A 24,892-nucleotide genomic window follows, 5' to 3' on the forward strand; every position below is an offset into this window, starting at 1 on the left:
TAAATAAATATATGTGATATATATGCTCTATCTCTTCTTAAAATATCATAAATACTGTAAAGGCCCCTTAATTCATACGCCAGGCATTCCAGAGATGTGGGCTGCCTGTGCAGTGTGCCCCGTGGAGCTGTCTAATCCTGTCTGACTGCACATACATGCACAGCATGGCCTCGGAGTACTGTTTGCTAGGTTCCTTCTGGGGGTACTACACATGATGAGAGCTTGGCCTGAGCGCAGAGCATTCCCGCGGGCACAGACAGTGCCTGCAGGGAGAGGCATATTAAAATCACAAACTCATTACTTTCTCAAGACTAGACATATAAAGTTCAAACAGCTTTATAAATTGCCCCCAGAAATTGCCCCTCTCTCTCCAAATTACTTCCGTCTCCATCACCACAAACCAGAAGGCAACACAAGCATTTTCCTCTGCAGAGTTCCTCAGCTTCTCTGGAGAAACCAAATGAACACTGAAGACATCAGGTGCGGTTAACATCATTTAGCTCGGCTTCCTGATCCCTCTCCGGCCCTCTGACTAACTTCCCTCACGCGGTGCCTGATTGCTTTCAGACTCAGGTCATGCGGAAATGTTTGTTTTCATGGCTAGCAGAATAGGTATAAATTAAACCAGGACTACCTGGCATCTACGTCTCACCAACATCGTAAAGGCTAATGAGATGGTGCCCATGAATCAACCTGTGTTCTTTATCTTCATCTGAAGGCGTTTATTTTGCCAAATTGGACCAGACACGGGTGAGGGACGGTCCACACACACTCATTTCCCTGACAGTGGTGCGCTTTGAAATCAGATTTCTGGGTTATTTGCTTTGTCCCTCCTCTTGTGGCTTCATTTCCAGAACAATGATTTCACTGACCTTAGATTTTAAAAGACAGTACTGTCCCCAGAGGACGGAGTTCTCCATTTGGCTTTTTCTCCTCTCTCATGACTCAAGTTATCAGGTATCATGCAGAGTGAATCCAGAAGGATTGAAAAAAAATAATGTGCCCCATCTGGCTGCGATTAATGGAACTTCTAAATACATGATCAATGGGCCTAAGGGAGAGAAAGGCACAATATTGATAAAGGTTCTAATATAAAAGAAAGTACAGAAGGGTGAGCTGAGGATTGAGCGGGCCCATACATACCCCACAGCCCATAGAAGGCGTGCAGCAGTGAGAATTAGGTACTAATTTGTTTCTGCAAAGTCCAACAGAATTCTCTTGGAGGAAGAGAATTCTCTTGGAGGAAGGCATGGTTCTAAGAGGCTATTTGTAATCCCGCATCTCTTAATTCATTCTGTAAATGTTCGCAAAGGATTTAAAGATTTAGTTCCTGAACACGAAATACAAATTATGGCTCGTGGAAATCTACCACCAAATTTGCATGACCAGAAAACTCAGGAAACAGTTATTTCTTGTAGCAACCGGAGGCTTAGAAAAATATGTTTTGTTCTAATTACTACAGGTAGAAGGCAGCCTAAATCTGCACTTTTTTTTTTTCTTTTTAGACGAAGTAAAATTCCAGATGGAAACAAGAGGGCCTCTGTTTTGGTGACGCAGCATGTGCTGACATTCCAGAAGCACAAACACATTTGAGTAACTAGCTGCTATTAGGAAAAAGAATTAGGATCCACATTGCTGAGCACAAAATAAGAACAATGGGTATGTGTGGGCTGATTAGTAGAAATTACAGTCTGTCCCGGGATAAAAAAATATTGGACATAATAGAGAATACATACGGAAAACAAAATGCCCTTATTTAACACTTGACTCTTCTGGGTCTAATAATGAGAACTCTACCCTCCCCCGTTGTTAGACTATAAGCTCTCTGAGAGCAGGGTCATCTTTGCATCCACCTTCAGACATTTGCTTCAATTTTCCCATATAACTGACAGCAAGTATGAAGGTACATACTTATTACAACTAATTTTCTTCTTCCCTGAGATTTTTCTGGGCCCTCAACAACGTAAGAGAGGGAGCAACGGAAGAAACCTGGGCAATGTTGGCATCCAAAAGACTTGCCAAGTCATGGAGGAAGACACAGAACTGTCTGCAAAGATAGGTGATACTTAAGCTGTTAGCAACAGCTCGGTTTTGATGTTTCCTGTTTTGCAAAACCAAAACGAGAAAAGGCAGGTGGAGAGAGAAAAGAAAGAAGTTGGAGCTAATTAATATGAGTAACAGGATTTTGGGGGGTATTTTATTGAATTCCGCACATAACATTTGCCATGAAAATACTTTAAATACGACGACAAATTTTAAAAAATGGGTCAGATAAAAATATCACATAATCAACTCACAGGTATTTACTGTATTTACTTAACAGAAGGCTCGAATGTATTATGACAAGAACATCCAAGAACACGGCATAAAAACTTATTTAAACTTTACATTAATAAGTGATAAGTGAACACAATTCAATGTCAAAGGAAGACGAATATAGAAAAGAAGTTTTGACTTTACATTCTATTCAGAATTCCATTATTTGTTACTACGTCATTATTTGAGAATGATTATTTCATTCCATACAAAATAATACTTGATTGACTTATCTGTTTGATAAAGAGAACTAAATTTAAGGTTAGCAAAATTTAAATTCTGATATAGTATAGCATATGTTCCACTTAATTATGCACAGTAACATTGCATTGCTAGTCAGTAAAAGTACAGAACGTATCACAGACTGTTGATTTACAAGGGAAAGCAGTTAACAGTGCCTCTCTGTTGTTTAAAAAAAAAAAAAAAAGAATAGGGGCGCCTGGGTGGCGCAGTCGGTTAAGCGTCCGACTTCAGCCAGGTCACGATCTCGCGGTCCGTGAGTTCGAGCCCCGCGTCAGGCTCTGGGCTGATGGCTCAGAGCCTGGAGCCTGTTTCCGATTCTGTGTCTCCCTCTCTCTCTGCCCCTCCCCCGTTCATGCTCTGTCTCTCTCTGTCCCAAAAAATAAATAAATAAATAAACAAATAAATAAATAAATAAACGTTGAAAATAAAAAAAAAGAATAAAAATGTTGTATTATGTCATGAATTAACACATGAATCTTCTCTATATTCAATCTGAGCAGTCATCAGATTTTAATTTTATCAGGGAAATCACCTACTTTTTAAATATGGGGATAAACTTTACCATGTATTTGAACATGTATTAGATTGCAGGTATTAATCCTGTAGTCTAATATTTGATAACCAATTCTTTTTGAATAGTTAGAATAAGGAGTTTTCTTAAAATGAAGACAGTTTTTCTATCCTCTCCTCCTTCCCTGTCCTCTGCTAATCACAGCATACATGTGACGAAAGACAGTGGGCTGAAAATTGGTTACAGTGGTTGGTCTGATGGTACGTTTTCTCTGAACCAGAATGTTGGCCATTTCTTGGGTTATTGCCTCTTTCAACTGTTCAGAAGTCAGTTACTATGGTAGACTTTTTTTTTTAAAGGAAATTAGAAAGCTAGGGAAGAAGATAACTTGTCTGTCTAACATTATGAAAACACGTGGATTTGGTGTCTATGATCAGGGTTGGTGGACTTAATTATGTTCTAGATGGAAAATGTTTGGCTATCACCCTGTGGGAGGACTCTCTTTTGGAAGTATCTAACAAGGTCTGTTAATAGCAAAAAATGCCTTGTTCTCCAACTCTGAAATTTCCCAACATATCATGTAGAATTAGATTTCAGCTAAAGTTTTACAGCTAATGGCAAAATAACATAAGGGAGAACAGTGTAAAGAAAATGAGATTTGGAGCCATTTGATGGCCATATGGTCTTGAACAAGTCACTTGATCTTTCCACTGGTTGGTTAATCTCTAAACTTCAGATGCTATTATTACTTCATATGGATATTTTAAAGATTAAATAAGATGTGAATGATCTTTGAAAAGTATGAGATAAACAAATGTTAGACGTTGCTATGAAAAAATCGTATTTGGATGTCTGCATAATTACTATCTGTATACGATTTCAGAAATGGATTATTGTTATTACATTTAACATACTACATGGAAATACTACATACACTGTTTGCTTTCCCTTGTATACATATAGAGGAACTTTTTACCCCAAATTATGCCATTGTATGGGGTAGTTCCAAAAATGGTCTACACTGAACAAAAGAAGAGTATATTCCTATTTGGTTTATAGTCCTACAGTTTTAAAAACACTTTGACAATTAGTTTTAAGTCAACTAAATACTTAACCTTCCCGCCCCAAACCCAGCATTAAGAGATCACACCATGGATACAATTCACCAGAAGAGATACTACTATGGTTTGTTTCTGTATGGTCAATTCACAAATTGTTGCAAGATACGATATGAACACAATTTGATAGAATCACCATTGAGCAAATTTCGTCAACTTTAAAAAAAATGGATAAAGTTACTTTTCACAAATATCACTAACACGAATATATAAGAGACTCAATTACACCTAGGTGAAAATTCAGATTCGCAAGACCAAAAATTATCAGATTAAATGTTTTAATGAATTGCTCGGCTAGCCAAAATATACATTTCCTATTGTGATAGAGGCCTTTAAAAACTGCCCCCTTTTCTGAATGGAAGGATATAAGACTAAACCTCTGGACAAATAATCTCGTTATGACAAAATATTTCTGGATTATTCAAATGGACTGCTATCATTTTAACAATTTCCCTAGCGTCCATATTTTAGCATCTTTCTATCTTAATCTCTTTCTACCATAAAACCAGCAACCAGAATATACTCTTGGTTTTCAATGGGTATAATTATCTCTTATCTATGTTGTACAAAAGCTATAACCCTTCTTTTTCCAACTGTCCACAAAAGCCAAACAGAAGCGTCTGGGTTATCCCTGAATTTCGTTTCTCACTCCTGAGCAAAACTAATTACAACATGGCTCCATCAGGCCTCTTTTGTATTCACAAAAGTCTACAACATTTTGTGAATATTATTTCAAATTATAGTCATTTGAATTCTAGGACCAAAAACGGCGTTACCTTTTTAATGTGACAAAAATGCACCTTGCAATCAGCTACGGTTCACTGGCAAGCATAATATATTTAATTCTGGTTTGCTAAGTGTTTATTAAACTACAAAGATTTAAACGGAAGATTCACTTGCACAGAAACTTTGTTTATATAGTAACTAACCCACCATTCAAGGATGAAATGATAAGTCATAATAGTTAAGCCATGGTCCAAATTAAAAGTTACATTTTTTAATGTCTTGCTGAGGTCAATTAGAAATATGAACGTTTGGATTTGTAGTCTGTTCAGTCATATGAACAGAGATCTGTGGCATCTTAGTGCCTGGAGAGGAGCAACATGTATGTGCATATCAGAATATTCTGGAAACATTATAGAATTTTCAAAGATATAAAAAAAGTACAGATTACTAAATTTAAAGTCTTCATTGCACGGATAAAGAAACAAGGGCTCAGAGAAGTCAAAGGGACTTTCCTAGGGCACATAAATTATTAGCAGAGCCAGCACTAAAGCAAAGACACTTGCTTAAGCTCTACCAAACTGCTTCTTGTGGGGAAAAAGAAATCAACAGATCATAAGGCAAACATCCCCATCCTTCCAACCTTTTCCCACTTTCTAGTCCAGGATTATAATGTTGAGTGTGCAGTACAGCTCTGGAACTGTTTTTAGCATTTCATATGTAATTTCAAATCACATTAAGTTCTAATTAAATTGAACAAATAACCTCCTCTTCCTTTGCAGCTATTTCATTAATCTGTTTCCATTCCGCACAGTGGGTTTTCTACGTTTTCGTGATCCCATTGTAGGCCAGTGACAATTCTTAGAGGAGAAAAAACATCCTATTTCCTCTTCTCACAATCAATTTGAAGAACGGTATATTTATGACACTTTAAAGGTTTAAATCTTATTTCAATTTACTCTTTCCTTTGGAGATGCGTAAGAAAAATCTGAGTACTTTAAGTATTCTTCAAAGACTTTTCAAATGTGTATAAATGAGGATTTGGGGGCTGAGAATGGGCTTTGGGGATTATTTAACCCAGCACAACCACCTTGCAACTTAGGAAACTGTAGCCTAGCAACAGTAAGTGACTTATCTAGGGTCCCACAGGTAGAAAGTGGGTAAGAACTCTGGTCTCATGATATCTACATCAATACTGTATTTTTACTACACATTTGGTGAACCATATCAGATATGACAGTTTACTCATCTGGTGCCATTCTGTTTTATCTCAAAGTCCAGGTTTTGTCTTTATTTGAAACCGTGGCCTGTAATAATAATGCAGATATGATATTAAGTATACATAATACTTAAAGTTGTGTCATTGGTGTTTCCTGAAGGTAGTACCTGTGTCTATTTTTGTAATGCCTACCGATCCTTACTAAAACATGTGAATGTCTAAAACCCCTTATAGGACCTTTAATTGGTTTGTTTCAATCATCCCAATAGTTGATGTGAATTACTTTAACTGCTGACAAGTCTGTGAACATCAGTTATGAGTATTAGGTGGCTGGAATGGATTGACAGTTCTCTGGGCCAGCGTCTCTTCTATGTGCGCTAACAGAACAAAAACATGGTGGTGGCTTTGGCTATGTTTTCACTTTAATTACAAATCATTCAGTTGGGAGGTTCACATAGCTCAAATCTGAGATACTTATCAGTCACTTACTTCACTTTTCCCGAGAGTGATCTGGTCTCAAAATTTTGACCACAGAAGAATTATCAGCAGATTGTGCAAAATTCATTGTAGGCATTGACTCAAAGAAAATTACCTGGATTTTATCTCCTACATCCTTTGCTGCTAACAGGTATAAGATTGTTTAGTTATCGATTCTTATATATATTAACAATGAAACTCATCACCTGTATTTCCTTTTACGTGGCATCAAAAAGTATTATAATCTTGGCTTTGCTACTGAAATATTTTGATATCATTAAAATTCTACAAGCACTCTTATTAGAACAGCGTCGCTATGCATTTGAGTAACAGGAAATTGGTTATTTACGCATTTCCTCAGGTATGTTTCAAAAATAAAATATGAAAGTGAAAAAAAGTCTTCATTATACCAAATGTTCACAGTTTGACTTTCCATAAGGCTTATTAAATAATATACAAATAGCTACCATTCTGCTGAAATGTCACAGTAAATACATTAATAATGGCACAGAAGTGAAATGTCCCCAAAAGGGAAATCATCTTCATGACCTCCTAAATCTCTTTTCCAACTAAAACTTTGCTTATTTTATTGAAAAAAGTTCCATTTCTAAAGGAATAACTTATAAAAATAGAGGATGAGTCAAGAAACCTTTTACAGGTACAATTTTGAAGGAAATTCTATACATTAGATGAAATATTATAATATATCTTTAAGAATGTGCTTTGTCTCACCACACCAAACATCATACAAAAACTAAACTGAGTGATTATAATATCTATGAACTGCTGAAAACTATAACAAAATATTAAAATTTTAGCTAAAATAGACAACTTAAACATAAGTACTAACATACTTTTAAATTTATGCTCAGCTAAAACCTACCTATGAGACAAATTTGCAAATCTATCATTTTGAGTCAAAAAAATAAAAGGATGTTGAATCAAGCAAGGCACATTTCTTTTAGGCCAGTCTGTCTTGAACACCATTCATCTGGGCACAGTGTAGATTTCACTTATTTATGTGTAAATGGGCCAATCTATGTAGGAGAGCCTTTGGTACAAAACACGCCTTCACAAATAAGGTTGCACATAAGCCAGAACACAGAAGATAACATTACTATATCTCATGATTCAACACAGTCCAGTGATTAACTGAAAGAAGAAAACAGTACCAGTTGGCTTGTTGGAAACAAACATTTAGGTTTTCTTTATCAGCAGTACTGACTAGTTTTTGAGTGATTCAATTTCACCAAAATGTCAAAAGGTTGAAATGATCCCTTAATATTTTCGAATGTTCTTCTTCATCTATCACTATCTTTAATATTGCACACAATTCGAAGAGAATCCTCCAGCTTTAGAGCTGTTTCCTTTATATAAAGCATTTATTAGAGACATGTTATTTAATGTCAACTGAAACAAAAATATGCACTGGCAGACAGATCACTGCCCATCAGCGACAGGACCAACACAGCGTTCTTGATGTAGGCAATTTAAAAATGAGGATCCTACTGGTCCGTGCAGCAACACAGTTCTCTATGTGGGACTCTTCAGGTATCTGTTGGACAGAGTAAGCACAATAATTTACTGTGTATTTAGTTTTTAAAAAAATTATAGACTTTATGTCAACATAAAATATTCTATTCATTATACTTTTCGAAATTTGGGGTTTTTTGCAGGTACCCTGAAAAGTTCAACCAATTTAATTTTCTAAACTTATCAAAAGCACTTAATTTATAAATTAGAAGAAGTTTCAGAGTATGCTGAAATTATGAGCTTTTTGTCCTTACATCTATCTATCTATCTATCTATCTATCTATCTATCTATCTATCTATCACCTATGAGAGAGAGCGTGTGTGCGAGGAAGAAGCTGAGGGAGAGAGAGAATCTTAAATAGGCTCCGTGCCCAGATCAGAGCCCAATGTAGGGGTGGCGGGGGCTCAATCTCACGACCATGAGATCATGACCTGAGCCAAAATCAAGAGTTCAAGAGTAGGATGCTTAACCCAGGCACCCTTTCCCCTCTTTTATCCTTATTTTTTTTTATTTTTATTTTTATTTTTATTTTTTTTATTTTTATTTTTTTGTCAACGTTTATTTATTTTTGGGACAGAGAGAGACAGAGCATGAACGGGGGAGGGGCAGAGAGAGAGGGAGACACAGAATCAGAAACAGGCTCCAGGCTCTGAGCCATCAGCCCAGAGCCCGACGTGGGGCTCGAACTCCTGGACCGCGAGATCGTGACCTGGCTGAAGTCGGACGCTTAACCGACTGCGCCACCCAGGCGCCCCCCTTTTATCCTTATTAATACCCACTTCGAAATGTAGTCTAAACCAATGTGATTGTTTGCTTTTTCAACATAAAAATTTACCTTCACCTTTACAACCATCTGAAAGGTTCTGAGTGCCTGTTTTTAAAGAAAATATATGTATTAATTTTCTCAGTGTACTTCCAAGGGTTTGTTTCTTTCCTGGCTGTATATCCCACTGTTGTAACCTTAGATGAGAACTCTTTTAAAGTGAATGGAAATCCCATGCTCAGGGTTCTGGAAAGGGGGTGGAGGAGTGAGGGTAGCAGCGGGAGGGAGGGAAGAAGATTATTTCCCATACATACTCCTGGTTTTAGCAGGTATCTGAAATCCAGTGGCAAATGCCTACCAGTGTTGATCTGAAACTTGAATGTGCTTTTTGTGGAAGAATCATCAACTCACAAAACCCAATATCATATGCCTACTGTGTACTTGGCAATCATTTAATGAAAAGTTTTCTTTATTGGCCTGGATTAGACTGGATCATCCTTCATGAAAGAGAGAACTTCTTGACACTAATCTTTGGCCAAATAGCAAGAGTACACTCTTGCATCACAGTATTCTTAATTTTCATTATGAGCGTTTGAAAATTACAATGGTCTAATAGCTAGTAATGACTACCAATTACAAGAAATTACAAGTAACATGAATGATCTGGCATCCATTTCATTTCCTAAGTGCCTAGTTTCTGCTCAATGCTACTGTAGCTTTCATTATCTTGAGATGGTTCTATTAAGCTAGTCTTGTCTTGCTACTATTTACATCCTTTCTGTATGAAAGGTTCAGCCTTTTTTTTTTTAAACCTCATGTGTCAGTGCCTGCCTCAAGGCTCTTGGGACTATTAAATAAGTAAGGTATAGCTCGGCATCCTAATAGACTGTAGGGGTGGAGGGAGTTGCAATTTAACAGAAACAAGAAATCAAAGTGATATTTGGATGCTAATCATGTTTACATTAGTGGCTAAGAAATGGGTTGAAGGGTTTACTTAGGTATCAAAATCAACTCTACAAAAACAGAGAAAGGAAGTATAACAGAAAATGGTGACTTATAATTGATGATATTTGACCAAATAAATGATTTAACATAAGAAGCAAGAGGGGCGCCTGGGTGGCCCAGTCAGTTAGGCATCTGACTTCGACTCAAGTCATGATCTCACGGTTTGTGAGTTCGAGCCCCGCATCAGGCTCTGTGCTCACAGCTCAGACCCTGGAGCCTGCTTCAGATTCTGTGTCTCCCTCTCTCTCTGCCCCTCCCCTGCTCACACCCTGTCTCTCTCTTTTAAAAATAAATAAACATTGGGGCGACTGGGTGGCTCAGTCAGTTGGGCATCTGACTTCGACTCAAGTCATGATCTCACGGTTTGTGAGTTCGAGCTCCGCATTGGGCTCTGTGCTGACAGCTCAGAGCCTGGAGCCTGCTTCGGATTCTGTGTCTCATTCTCTCTCTGCCCTTTCCCCACTTGTGCTCTCTCTCTGTCTCTCAAAAATAAATGTAAAAAAATTTTTTAAAAAAAGAAGCAAGAAAAGAGGATAAGAACAGTCAAATTTCTATAATTATCAAGCTTGTGAAAAAGTAATTAATACCTCCACCAAGGCCTAAACAAAAGAGGTACAGAAACCCAACTTACCTAACTGCTAGCCTTACTAATTTGTATTTCATGAGGAAAGGGTTACAATCATTCTATTTTATGGGAACTTTGTTTTTATGTGTTTATACTTTGACATCTATTAAATAACTTAGAGTTGGCTGCACACCAACAAGCTCTATGAATTCTGCCAACCAAATGGTAATGATTTAGCCAAAGGACTAGAAAATTTTCTTGTTCAATTATGCATAATTCTCTGATTGGCCTCTTGGAAATTATGTACTCTTGGCAAGCAAAAAAAGTTTAAACTCAGTCATTAGAGTTGCTAATGTGTTAAGACATGAGCTTTGATGGGGCACCTGGGTGGCTCAGTTGGTTAAGTGTCTGACTTCGGCTCAGGTTATGGTCTCGTGGTTTGTGAGTTTGAGCCCTGCGTCCGGCTCTGTGCTGCCGGCTTGGAGCCTGGAGCCTCTCTGGATTCTGTGTCTCTCTGTCTCTGTCTGCCCCTCCCCAACTTGTGCTCTCTCTCTCTCAAAAATAAATATTAAAAAAATTTGAAAAAGACATGAGCTTTGTCAAAAATCTGGAAAGTCATGGGAAAATGAGCTGTGAGGTGTAATCACAGCAATATTTAGGTCTGCTAATAATAAATATCCTTAAATCCCATTGTGACCTAGTAAAATAAATTGATTTTTAGAATAAGTTAAAATGGTTGCTGGTGAAAGATTTATAGAATACAGGTGTAAAGCAATTCAAACACAGTTCTTCCCTGGAGAAACTATTTTGTCTGTGGTTTTTAGTCACCCACCAACTTTTGAAATCCAGGACAGTGTCACTCTTGTTTAACATACTTTTTATTATAATTTCTTACAGAGGTAAACTGTTGGTGAATACCTGAATTTTTTTTGTCCTGTAGTCATACATGAGGTAAATATAAAATGTAATGGTATGTGAGGCTGCTCCTTATAATGTCTAATACCTTGGCCATTCCAGCTTTTAACAGAAAATCCAGTAAAAACCCATACTAGGTTAATATTATATATATATATATATATATATATATATATATATATGTATATATATATATATATACACACACACACACACACACATATATATAAAAAATACTAGGTTAATATTATATAATAATATATAATATATAATATTATATAATATATAATTATATGTAACAATATATTATATATAATATAAAATAATATAATATAATATAACATAATATAATATATAATATTATATATAATATATAATAATTATATAATAATATATATTATATAATAATTATATAATATATATAATATTAACTTAGTACTATATTAACCTGTACAGGTTAATATACACTAGGTTAATATATATACTATATATATATATCAACAATAATTCTTCAAACCAGAAAAAAACATGAAAAAATAAGAAATGAAAATTACTCATTCCAATCCTCTATTTTGTGTCATTCCTTTAAAAAGTCCTGACAATGTGCCCTCAGAAAAGAAATGATCTCTGTCCTATGTGAGCTTCATTATATAAAGTGATGGAGGCAAACAGAGTTTCTGTCTTCTGTTGGTCTCCATATGTAATCTGAAGCGTATACGTCAGTTTTCTTTAATTTAGGGACATGTTTGTGAGGAAATTGTTCTGTGTAGAGGTACAGAGGCAACACCTAGTCAAGTTCCGGTCGGATGTGCCTGAGAAATCCAGGGAGAGCAAATCCAGGAGCAGTGTGGAAAAAGTTCCCTTCTATTCATATCTGGAGAGTCCCCATTTCCTACTACACAGGGAAGTGCCTCTGTTACAAGATTACCTAAAATCCCACAATACTATTACCTCAACTCTGCGGTACTCCTTTACAGCAACGCTTTCATTTAGACTCAGCAATTCCATACTACACACCTTGGTTTTCCAAAGCTTCTAAGAATTTCCCAGTACCAACATGTACTACTACCGGTGCCTCTCACCCATTTTATTTAGAAATGACCTCTGTTTTGGCACTATAAAAGTCACTCTGAGGGGCGCCTGGGTGGCTCAGTCGGTTGAGCGTCCGACTTCGGCTCAGGTCATGATCTCACCGTCTGTGAGTTCCAGCCCCATGTCAGGCGCTGTGCTGAGCTCAGAGCCTGGAGCTTCGGATTCTGTATCTCCCTCTCTCTCTCTGCCCCTCCCCCACTCATGCTCTGTCTCTGTCTCAAAAATTAATATAAACATTAAAAAAAATAACAGTCACTCGGAGAATCTGTTCTTACTGCTCTTGGATTCAATGTCCCCATCTTCTCTTTCATATATGAAAAAGTCCCTTTAAAAAAATAACCGATTTTTGTGAGCCTACCATGTAACTTGACAATTACATCAAAATTTACTTTGTAAAAGCAATTATTTTACTCAGTAAGGTCACAACTACAGTAATGTAATTCTTCAAGGTGATTCATTGATGAAATATCTAATGCCTTATTTAATCAGCTTCCAGAGTAATGGAAATCCCATGGATATATTAAGACTCACCATTAACTGAAAGCAAGATGAACTTACAGAAAGGTTTCTTAGAATGCTGGCTAGATAGGTAAGTTCCTATAGTTATCACTTACGTGTTCTGATTTTTGTTATACTAAGTAAGCCAATCAGTCAACAAATATATATCGAGTATCATTTATAAACAGCATTTTATTGCCGGCTAGGGTAGGAAACACAGTCTCTGTGAAGCATTCCAACTCTAGGTAGCCATGGTGATTAGGAGCGATATCTCTTATAATGTTATATTTAAATTATTTATGTTAAGGAACTCTACCCACAACTGGGTAGTACTTTCTGGATAAAACCTACTGGAGCATGTTCTACCAAATGGAAGCCCTCCCCAGTGAACCAATTATTAGAAATTCTATCCAAAAAAGCACGGTGAGGGGGCGCCTGGGTGGTTCAGTCAGTTAAGTGTCTGACTTCAGCTCAGGTCATGATCTTGAGGTTCGTGAGTTAAAGCCCCGTGTCAGGCTCTGTGCTGACAGTTCAGAGCCTGGAGCCTGCTTCGAGTTCTGTCGCTCTCTCTCTCTCTCTCTCTTTGCCCCTTCCCCACTTGTGCTCTGTCTCTCTCAAAAATAAAATAAATGTTAAAAAATAAAAAAACAAAAAAGCATGATAAGGGGTATAAGCCTCACAGTGACAGACTGAAGCACAGATACACAACATGAAAATTTTGCTTATAGTTTAAAAACACTCAAATTGGAATTTCCTTCCTCTCATCCCTTCCTTGAACAAAGACTTATTAAGCACCAACTTTATTACAGGCAATATTCCAGATCCTGGGGGATATAGTAGCAATGAAAGACAAAGGTCACTTATGCTCATGGAAGGGAAAAGAAGATGGACAATAAACAAAAAGCAAGTAAGATATCTAGTATGTTAGAGGAGGGAATATACAAGGCAGAGAAAGGCTAAAGGAGAGTGCTGTAGGGGCTGCAAGTTTAAACAGAGTGGCTGGGGAAGGCTTCACTGAGGCAGTGACAGCTACGGAGCTGACGGAGCCAGCCACGCAGAGATCAGATGTTAGAGCGTTCCAGGCAGTGGAACAGTGGTACAAAGACCCGAGGCGGAGCGTGCCTGGTGTGTTTGAGGAAGGGCAAGGAGGCCGGCACAGCTGCTGTAGAGGATCAAAGGGGAGAAGAGTCAGAAATGAGGTGAGAAGTGTAAGGGTAAGATGAGGTAGAAAAGGTAGGGCCTTGCAGGCCACGTGAGGGCTTTTAGTGTGTAGTCTGCGGGAAATGGAGAGCCAGATGGGAGTTTTGCCACCAAGAAGTGACATGATCTGACAAGTGTTTTAAAAGGTTCTCTCTGGCTGCTACATTGAGAACAGACTCCAGCAGGGGAAAGGATGAAGGATGGGGTACAGTCAGGAGGGTACTCTAAAAATCCAGGTGAGGGGCACCTGGGTGGCTCAGTCAGTTAAACGTCTGACTTCAGCTCAGGTCATGATCTCGCAGTTACTGAGTTCGAGCCCCGTGTCCGGCTCTATGCTGTCAGTGCAGAGCCTGGAGCCTGCTTCGGATTCTGTGTCTCCCTCTGTCTCTTCCCATCCCCTGACTGTGCTCTCTCCTTCTCTCAGAAATAATAAATGAATAAACTTAAAAAAAAAATCCAGGTGAGAGATAATGATGGCTTAGAATAGGTGGTTGCAGAAGTAAGACTCCGGAAACATTTTTTTTTTAATTTTTTTTTTCAACGTTTATTTATTTTTGGGACAGAGAGAGACAGAGCATGAACGGGGGAGGGGCAGAGAGAGAGGCAGACACAGAATCGGAAACAGGCTCCAGGCTCTGAGCCATCAGCCCAGAGCCCGACGCAGGGCTCGAACTCATGGACCGCGAGATCGTGACCTGGCTGAAGTCGGACGCTTAACCGACTGCGCCACCCAGGCACCCCTAGACCCCGGAAACATTTTAAGAGAGGAGCCAACAGGATTTGCCAATAGCTTGGAAAAGCGGTATGACAGAAAGAGAGGAATCTACAATAATTCCAAGGATTTTTTTAGCCTGAGTAACGGGAAGATTGAAGTTATAGTCACAGAGAGGGGGAAAAGGGCAAGAGACAGGATTGGTGGCAAGGGTGGTGCAAGAGAGGGAAGCTCAGTTTTGGACATACTAAGTTTGAGAGATCAGATGTCTAAGTAAAGATGTCAAGTAGAGAGCTGGAAATGCAATCTGAAGTTCAGGGGAACGGTCCAGGGGGGAGAGAGAAATTTACATATAGATAGTCTAAAGCTATGAGAGTAAGACGGGATATAGAAAGAAGTCTAAGGACTAAGCAGTGGCCCACGGGGCTCTCAAACATGAAGACTCAGGGGAGATGAGAAAGAACCAGCAAAAGAGATTAAAAAGGAGAGAGAAGAGAGGTAGTGAAAAAACACACAGTGTTGGGTCCTAAAGTCAAATGAAGCAATTCTTTGCAGGAGGAAAGAAGTATTCCACAGTGCCAAAGGCTTCTGATGAGTCAAATGAAACAAGCACTGAGAAATGACCGTTGGGTTTAGCTATCAGAGGTCACCAATGACCTTGAAAAGTACACTTTCAGAAGTGACAGGGGTGAAAGTGTTTGGAGCAGACTTGGGAGCGAATGGTAAGGGATTCCATGATGAACAAAGAGTGATACCCTGCTCTCATAGAAGACATAGATGAATCATATAACACAAATAAATATAAAATGACAGCCATGCCAAGAACACATCGTATATTCAATTAATTCTAAGACACACTTTTTCAGATTTGAGAACCTATGAAATCAGGATGTACCTTAAAATCACTGGTACTTTCCCTCATAATTGGCAGTTCTTTTTTTAATGGCACATAGAATAGTGGTGGTTCTTAAGGGACCTTCAATTTGATGAAGGGTAGCCTAAATAGGGAATTGGTAAAACCAGAGTCATGAGATAACTTGGAAGTATTGAAGTAAAAATAGAAGTTAAGAAAGTGAGGAGGGGGCTAGCAGTGGGAACATCTGCAAAGATCCCCATAGATGAAGGGGGAAAGGGAACTAATCCCATAAGTGGATGAAGATCAGGGCTGAGAGAGATCATGTGTGGCCATGAAAGCTATGTGAAACCTTTGGATCTCTATCCCCAAAACAAGAAAAAGACCTTCAAAGAATTCTAAGTAGGGGCAGGTGATGTAATCGGATTTGAGTCTCAAAAAGATTCTTCTGGCTACCAGGGGGAGAATGGTCAGACTGGCCACAGGACATGTAAGGAGGCCAGTCAAGAGACCTTGGCACTTACCCAGGATAGAGAGGAGAGTAGTGTGGATTAAAGTGGTGGTGACAGTGATGCAGAAAAGTAGATTATTTTTAGGGGTATTTAGGAAGTGAAATGATTAAACTCAGTGACAGACTGAATGTATTTACTTATATGAATCTACTATTACATTAATAAACACATTGAGAACACTAGGCAATAAATCTGCCTCTTAAGCAAGGCTATAAAAAAATAAAAATGCTTTGTAAATGTCACTGCAGCACTTATGAATGAAAACCAGTATTTTGGAAATTCACCAATTTTATATGGTTTAGATCTCTGGACAGAAAGTAAATATATCTTAGGACAGAAAATAACAGGTGAGGTGTGTGTGTGTGCGTGTGTGTGTGTGTGTGTGTGTGTATAACAAATTACCCTTACTGGATTCTTTTCCAAATTAAATCATATGTTTAATTTAAGGAACATGTTTAAGTGTATAAAAATAAGAACTTTAGGATTCAGAGAGAATTTCCATAAAGAACAGGAGTTTAAAATAAACTTGACAACAAAACCAATGCTGACTGACATGTAACACACAAGTGCAATGCTAGCTTTCATTCTAGAAATTTAGCGGGAATCTCAAAAGAGATTCCCAAGAGCCTTTGTGCTCTGATGGAAGGGGTAAGGGTGAGGCTGGGGACTCACTGAAAAAGAAAAAGCTCTTCTCCACTCCCAACCTCCATGCTGGGGGCATGATCTGCAGAGTCAGAGCCCTGCATGCCCATATTTATTCATAACGTTCTCCAGACATGATGAAACATCATTTTTCGTGCATTTAAGTGCCATCCTTCTCACAACCAGGATCCCAGGATTTACTTTTCAGGCTAGAGCTCCTATTCTGCATGCTTTAGGTTGCAGCAATAATAAAATGGCTCCCAAGAAAATGATGGAGCCTCTTTTCCAGATCTCCTCTTTAATGTATTTGATGGTTTATGGTGCAAAATTTGAAACGCAAGGAAAACCACATCCAGTACAAAAAAGGGGGGAAAAAGAGGAAAACCACAAAAACGTTTCTCCGTAAAATGTTTTTTCTTTACAGTTCTGAAGACAAAATTAGTTTGCAGCATCACTGAAGACGAAGACAGATATTTGAGAACTTCCTGACCTCTCTGAATCACTTAAATGAAATTTGCAAGGTGGATGTGAGTATATAAAGAATATTATTATCATGTACTCTATAGCAATGGCCATTTTCTGGCAGGAGGTTAGGAGCTGAGTCATGATAGCCCAGGGTTTGGGCTCTGCATGGCTTCCCCTCCCTTCTTCCTGCCTTTTCTGATTTGCCCTCTCTCGAAGGTTTTCAAGTACTCCCTGCAAGTTATAGAAAACAAGTGACTTCAGTGACTTCATTAATATATATATAAAACAAAATACAGAAAATTAGTAGCACCAAACCAACAGTCTTACCCTCCTTCATTCAAAAGGTGAAATAATTAAAAAAAAAAGAAAAAGAAAAAGAAAAAGGAAAAGGAAAAAAGCCCCACCCTAAAATGCAATCCCTAAATATCCTCTGTCTCATTCTTGTGCTCCTCCCGTCTATCTCACAGTGTTTCCATAAGTCTTCGAATTGATGGGGGAGGGGCAGGTGTACTTCTCTGCATTTCTTAGTGGGAGGGGTTATTCACAGCTGAGAGGTGGGAAGCACTTGGAACTGCTATAGAAAATGTTGAAGTTTTAAATGTATAGAAGTCATTAAGTTATAGTTATGGTTCTCAAAGGAACAGATGATTGGTATTTTATATTGAATTTAGATACGATCGCTCAAGCAGTTGCTTGAGTACATTTTATGCCAGAGGTAAACACCAGTTTCATATAAACAAACCATAACTTTAAATTGCTTCATACTCTGCATTTAAAATTTCAATCCCAGAAGTTTTATTTCAAAATTCAGAAATAACTGATAGAACGCCTCCTCATATTTGTAGCTGTTTGTTCTAATAGTTGGTGGGCACTAAAATTTGGTATAATATCAGCTTAAAAGCACCATAAAGGAAATAAATAGCAATGCTGTTATTTTCATCTCTGGATTCACCAGCTGTGGGGTATGTACATTTTTCCCAGGGTGTTGATGGATGTGCCCTGTTCCAGTCACACCTCCTCTCATGAATCTTTTGTACACACAGACGTATGTATACTTTTCAACATCTAAGACGTGCACTGAGCTCAACAGTGAAGCCTGTGGTTTGGCAAAGCTGACTGATAAATGTGGACTTAGACTCATTTGCATTTTGCCGTAAGCCCAAATCACTATCCATTTTCATTTTCTAAATGATTTAGGACCTTAGAGAAGGGGCTACAGCTATTATGTGGGCCAAAATTATATTCTATTGTTTCTTTGAGCACAGATGCTCTTAAAGATCCATGGAGTTATTAGGTAAGGCAATCATGTCACAAATTTCAATGAGCTGGCAATCTCCTTGTGCTTTCAATCCTTTTGTTCTAAGTAATTTCTCCTTTCTCAATAAGACAGAGTCAAAATATTTATACTACTTGCTGCCATCGTTCTTCGGTAACCTAGGCAAAATATGAGGGGATGGAAAAAATAACAATTTGCGTAGTACCATCGATTGTAGATTAAAGCACATGAAAATAGAAAATTAATCTTAAAACTGAAAACTATCTATTGCCCTAGCAGGTATCACTACTATGACTAATTATACTTTCTGAGTATAATATTAAATCCAGACAAATCAATAATATAAGAAAGTGATCTTTTATTACTAGAAAAGTCAATCTCTTTGTTCAATTTAAATACCTGATACTTGATCCCGATGGTTAAAAGTATCTGATGTTTAGAAAGGGTTAATTTTCAATATACTGCATAAAATAGGTTTCTGGAGATATATTCTTTACAGAAATTCATTAATTAGTAACATGGGCTGAAGTCAAACCTAAAAGCATAAGAAATTTATTTTCTCAATCTCTTTCAAGTCACCCAATAAAAGGAACATGGGTTTGGGGGCCAGAAGGACCTGGCTTTAATCATAGCTGGGTTTCTTGCTAGCTGGGAAGTCTTTGGGAAATCACTTAACCATAGCCATCTCGTTTTTCCCCTCCTAGAGTGGGGTGAATACCACTTACCTTGCAGAGCTGAGAGCATCCAGGACATGGTAATTAAATGGTAATTACTATTGTTACACAGAAAGTAAATAGGAAGACACTGATTATTTATGTATGTCATATCATTTGCAAACCTCAGTAGTAATTATACAATGCTTGTAAGTAACAATCACAATAATAACGTAATCTCTTGGCAAAACCTCTGCTGCATACCATGCAATTATTTTCTTCTAAGTATCATGCCTGTATCAACATTTAATATCCACAATTCTATGAGGTAACATTTCTTATCCTCAGTTTACAAATAAGGAAACTGAGGCACAGAGAGGTTAAGTAATTTGCTCAGTGTCACACAGCATAGTCAGGATTCAAACCCTGGCAGTCTGACTGCAGAGCTTATGCTTTAAATCACTTCATTAAAAACCTTAAAATAACATTAATGTAAGATTAGAGCCATTCACTCGTCAAATATGTACTGAATACATAGAAAGTGCTACATTTTGTGGTAGACACTAGTATCCAAAACTTTGTCAAGATACAGAACCTATACCTTTTAAGGAGCTTTTAGTTTGGCAACTAGAACATAATTATACTATGCCAAAGTTATGATTCAAAAAGCCATTATTTCTCTGGATTGAAGAAAAAGGTCTTCTTCATATTACTATTAATAATCATACAATTCTAAAAATTATGGTACAACCATGATTTACTCACAGAACAAAGCAAGGTTTCTATATTTTCAAATAAAAAAAATGAATAAAGGGTCACTGCACTTTGTTCATCTTCACGTCCAGATCTTTTAGGAACAGACACAAAAATTATTCTTACGTTATTACTATAGTGTGTCTAACAGTTTACCACCAAAATGGGTCACAAAAAGGATGTCTGGTCATTAAGAACACCAAGAGTTTGATCACAAGGTAGATCAGTGGTGAAAGCAACTCTAACAAGTAGCGAAGGAAACTAGATAAAGGAGTCCTATTTGCATGCACGTACAGAGAAAGCAATGAACACGTATATACTTTTCCTGCCTCTATTATTTGTCTGTTCCTTCCTCTTCCCCCTCATATAGTCTTCATTCTTTTTCACTGTCTTAAATACACAAACAATGAAGTAAGTAGGCTTCTGACTACCTGAAAATATGAGTTTTAGACTCAGGGTTACTCTAATTTACTCTAAGATAGAATAGTTAGTCATACCCTATCAATATCAAGAAACAATTGTGGACAATGTATTACATATAATACGTATAATGTATATAAACTAAAATGGTTTTGTTAAAAGACATTAAACACATTTGTTACCCATACTGTAACCTTAACCATTTTTTATTGAAAAGAACCGTACTGCTGCGTATGACTAATTGTGTTAAGTTAAAATTGGGCCAATAATCCAACAGCAGTAGGTTCTGCCTTTTATCCTTTTTTTTTTTTTTTTTAAGGGGAAACAGGTTGTGCAGTAGCCAAGAGGGTTAGTAGAAGGAATGGAATGATTTTCATTTCAGTTTGGGTGAAGGTTATTCTATACAGCAATGACTTCCCCCCTGCCATCCGTTTGCCATAAACAACAGAAACCAAAGGACAGTTAACAAAAGGGAAATCAAATGGAAAAGATGTTGTCACTGATCATTAAAAGGCACTTGCACGTAATTAATATGAAACTACTGGGTTTGCAAGTAGCACCAACCCAAACACAGCATCTCCCTGGTTCCCTGTACAAAGAGGGAGAGCTCTCAGTACCCCCACAGTGCTCACCTGATTCTCTGTGTGTCTTCTGGCTACCCTGGTGTGTGGCTGAAACTTGCAGGTATTTCCCCAAGATTTGGTTACTTCCCATCCGTCTTTTTTTTATTGATTGTCTGCAATTCCCTCAGTTAAAAAGCGTGCATCCTTTATATTTTTAAAGTTTACTTAGCTTTTCAAGTGCTCTTGTGGGATCTGGAGTGTTTTTTTTTTTTTTTTTTAAGAGGAAGTCTCAAGGTCCCTTGCAGTAAGGTTTCAGGTACACTGATTGGATCTTTCATATGCTTATGTACAGAACGCTTTTACATTTGCTTTTAAATTTCATCTGTTGGCTTGAAACTTCCTGGAGGAAGAAAACAGCATCCTTTTAAATTATTGCCTAATTGTTGGCATTGAATTCAAATCATGCCTCATCGTGGTGTATATCTAACATTCCAAAGGCAATATTTTCCTTCTCGATTCAATCATTATGAGATGATATCAATGATTTTCTGTAGTAAAAAAATAACGCATTTTGTGATTCATTTCACCACCCTCAGATTCTCAGACATAACTTTATTTGTGCGGTTTATTCAAACAGTGGTTTTCCTTCCGACATCCTGTAAGTAGGAACCATCTGGAAAGGTTACTGTGGAAACGGCAGGGGCTAGGGGGTGGGGCTACAGAGCAAGAGATGCCATGACAACCTTTTTCGGGTTTCCCAGGAAACATGGGTTGCTATGGGAACTGCATCAGTCAGGTCCGAATTAGTAACTTCCGCTGGAAGGAGTGTCTGCCACTTTAATCTTCTTGTGATACTGCAGAAGCTTATCTCGCAGACGCGTTAGGAATTTTGTTTGTTTCTCTCAGCAGCGCTGAAAACATCTGTTTCTACACTTTGGTAGATGTTGCTTGGAACACACACACCGAAGTTCAGAGGAATCTGTTAGTCTACCCCTTTCGAAATGCTCAACAAGCCCCAGAGAGTTGCAACCGATTAGTCAGATCAGGACATCTCAGGCATTTCCCTTCGTTCAAAGTTGTATATATCTTTAAAATTCCGGGAGGGGTTCCGAATAGAAGAAATCCCAGTCAAAAACCAAAGAAACTCACGGTGGGTTTACAAGTCATTTTTCTAATCAGACTTCTCATCCACACATCCACAGCGTAGGCAACTGAACTAAATGCTCAATAATGTTGAACAGTCCATCACACTGAAGCATCCTTTAAGTACGTGCCAGCTTTACTTAGTAAAGAAACAAGTGTCTTTTAATTCTGAGGTTAGGCGGTTACTCTAACTGTTCTTTAATTTCATTTCCTCCCAGGATGTACAGCTGCTTTTTGTTTGTTTGTTTGTTTGTTTGTTTGTTTGTTTTAGAGGGTGTGTACTAGAAATCAAGTTTAAAGTAAGTTTGTTCTTTGCAGTATTAGAGAGAGGGGGAGAAAACAATGGAGAGCTGAGAGAATGCAGCCCACTTGCAAAACAGACACCTGTTTCAGTATGAAGCAGTAGGGAGAGGGAAAATGAAGTGTGCTTTCCACTTCTTCATGTCCTTTCCTTGATGAATGGTCTGGAAATGTATAAAACAAGGGCATACACAGACCAAGGGGGCACGTTCCACACAATACTGAGCACAGCATGTCACTTGTATCATATATTAAACGTCAGTAAATATCTTTTTGATGTTGACACAGGAGTTGGGATTATTGTTCGTGGTGCAGGTGGCAGTGGAATTGCCCGTTTTGAAAGGGGTCTGGGGGAAAGCGCTATGGTTCATGCCCCCCTCTTCGATCACCATATACTCCGACTTACTCAGAGTCGAGTTACTCCTTGCTTTTCGGAGCTCCTCCGCCGACGAGGAGAGGTGCTGGCAACTTCCCACGTGCATGTACTGGGCTTGTTCTTCCCCTTCTGTCTCCCGGTGGTAGAAGTAATTGAAGTTGGAAACAATCACAGGGACTGGCAAAGCAATGGTCAAGACACCAGCGATGGCACAGAGCGACCCCACAATCTTGCCCCCTATGGTCACCGGGTGCATGTCACCGTAACCTACTGTTGTCATGGTTACCACTGCCCACCAGAAGGCATCCGGGATACTGCTAAAACCTGAAGTGGGGTCGTCTGCCTCGGCAAAGTAGACCGCGCTGGAGAAAAGGATGACCCCGATGAAGAGGAAAAAGATGAGCAAGCCCAGCTCCCGCATGGAAGCCTTCAGCGTCTGGCCCAGGATCTGCAGCCCCTTGGAGTGCCGGGAGAGCTTGAAGATGCGGAAGACGCGCACCAGCCGGATGACCCTCAGGATGGCCAGGGACATGGCTTGCTGTCCATTGCCCTGTCGCTCAGCCAGCTCGGTGCCCAGAGTGATGAAATAAGGGATGATGGCCACGATGTCTATCAGGTTCATGATGTTTCGCGAGAAGGTGGCTTTGCTGGGGCAAGCGAAGAACCGCACCAGCAGCTCAAAGGAGAACCAGATGATGCACAGGGTCTCCACCACGAAGAAAGGATCCGAGAAGCTGGAGGCTCCGGCGGGCGCCCCCGACGTGCTGTTGCCGGCCGTCTCGAACTGCTCCTGCGACGACGCGGCGGGGTAGTCCTTCTCGTCGCGGAACTCGGGCAGCGTCTCCAGGCAGAAGATGACAATGGAGATGAGGATGACGAGCACGGACACGATGGCGATGCCCCGCGCCGGCCCGGAGCTCTCCGGGTACTCGAAGAGCAGCCACACCTGGCGCTGGAAGTCGTGGCGGGGCAGGGGCCGCTCCTCCTCCCGCAGGAAGCCCTCGTCCTCGCGGAACTTCTCCATGGCCTCCTCGCCCAGCTGGTAGAAGCGGATCTCCTCGGAGAAGATGTCGATGGGCACGTTGACCGGCCGGCGGATGCGGCCGCCCGACTGGTAGTAGTAGAGGATGGCGTCGAAGCTGGGCCGGTTGCGGTCGAAGAAGTACTCGTTGCGGAGCGGGTCGAAGTACCTCATGCGCCGCTTGGGGTCGCCCAGCAGCGTCTCCGGGAACTGGCAGAGGGTCTTGAGCTGCGTCTCGAAGCGCAGCCCGGAGATGTTGATCACCACGCGCTCCCCGCAGCAGTCCTGCTCGCCGGCGGGCGGCAGCGCGGGCGGCAGCGGCTCGTAGCGGTCGCGGTCGCAGCCTCCGCCGCCGCCGCAGCCGCCCTGCGGCGGGCCCCCGCCGCCGTCGGCCGCCTCCGGCTCCAGCAGGTGGTCCCCGGGCACCACCGTCATGTCGGGCGGCAGCGCGGGGCCTGCGGCGGGCTCGGCGTAGCCGGGGTTCACCAGGGTGTGGGCGCCGCCGCCGCCGCCGCTCGCGGGGCTCTGGGGAGGGTGGGCGCGGTGGCGGGCGGAGGGCGGCGGCGGTGAGCGCAGCAGGCTGAGGTGCTCGTCCATGCGGCGGGAAGAGGCGGCGGCGCGGGCCGCGTCGCTCCTCCTCGCGCTCCCCGCCCCTCCGCCGCCTCCGCCCCCGAGCCGGGCCCGCCGCCTGTTGCTGCTGCTGCCGCTGCTGCCGCCGCCGCTGCTGCCGCCGTGAGGCTCAGTGTGACTGGCGCGGTCCGCCCGGCTCCTCCGGGAGAAGCCTCCTCCTCCTCCCCCGCCTCCGCGCTCCCCCCGCCCCTCCCCGGCCCCTCCCCCGTGGGGCGCGCGCCCGCCCCTCCGCGGCCCCTCAGGATGCCCGCCCACCGCGCGGGCGCGCGCCCCGCGGCCCCCCCCCCCCCCCCCCCCCCCCGCGCCGCGGGCCCGGCCCCTCTCCACCCGCCGCCTCACCCCTTGTGGCCGCCCGTGGCCTTCGCTTTGCGCCTCCGCGTGCCCTCGAGCCCCC

The 24,892-nt window shown here is 40.5% G+C and overlaps 1 protein-coding gene across 1 annotated transcript; it reads right to left on the reverse strand.

The window, feature by feature from the left end:
- Positions 1-3,380: 3,380 nt before the first annotated feature.
- KCNA3 (potassium voltage-gated channel subfamily A member 3) lies at positions 3,381-24,530 on the reverse strand. Its single transcript, XM_043575819.1, has 2 exons — positions 21,098-24,530; positions 3,381-8,162 (listed from the first exon to the last, which is right to left on the reverse strand). Exon 1 carries the CDS (start codon positions 24,463-24,465, stop codon positions 22,723-22,725), a length of 1,743 nt encoding a protein of 580 aa, XP_043431754.1. The 5' UTR covers positions 24,466-24,530; the 3' UTR covers positions 3,381-8,162; positions 21,098-22,722.
- Positions 24,531-24,892: the final 362 nt, after the last annotated feature.

Source organism: Prionailurus bengalensis, chromosome C1 (genome assembly GCF_016509475.1).
Source record: "Prionailurus bengalensis isolate Pbe53 chromosome C1, Fcat_Pben_1.1_paternal_pri, whole genome shotgun sequence".
Lineage (NCBI taxonomy): Eukaryota > Metazoa > Chordata > Mammalia > Carnivora > Felidae > Prionailurus > Prionailurus bengalensis.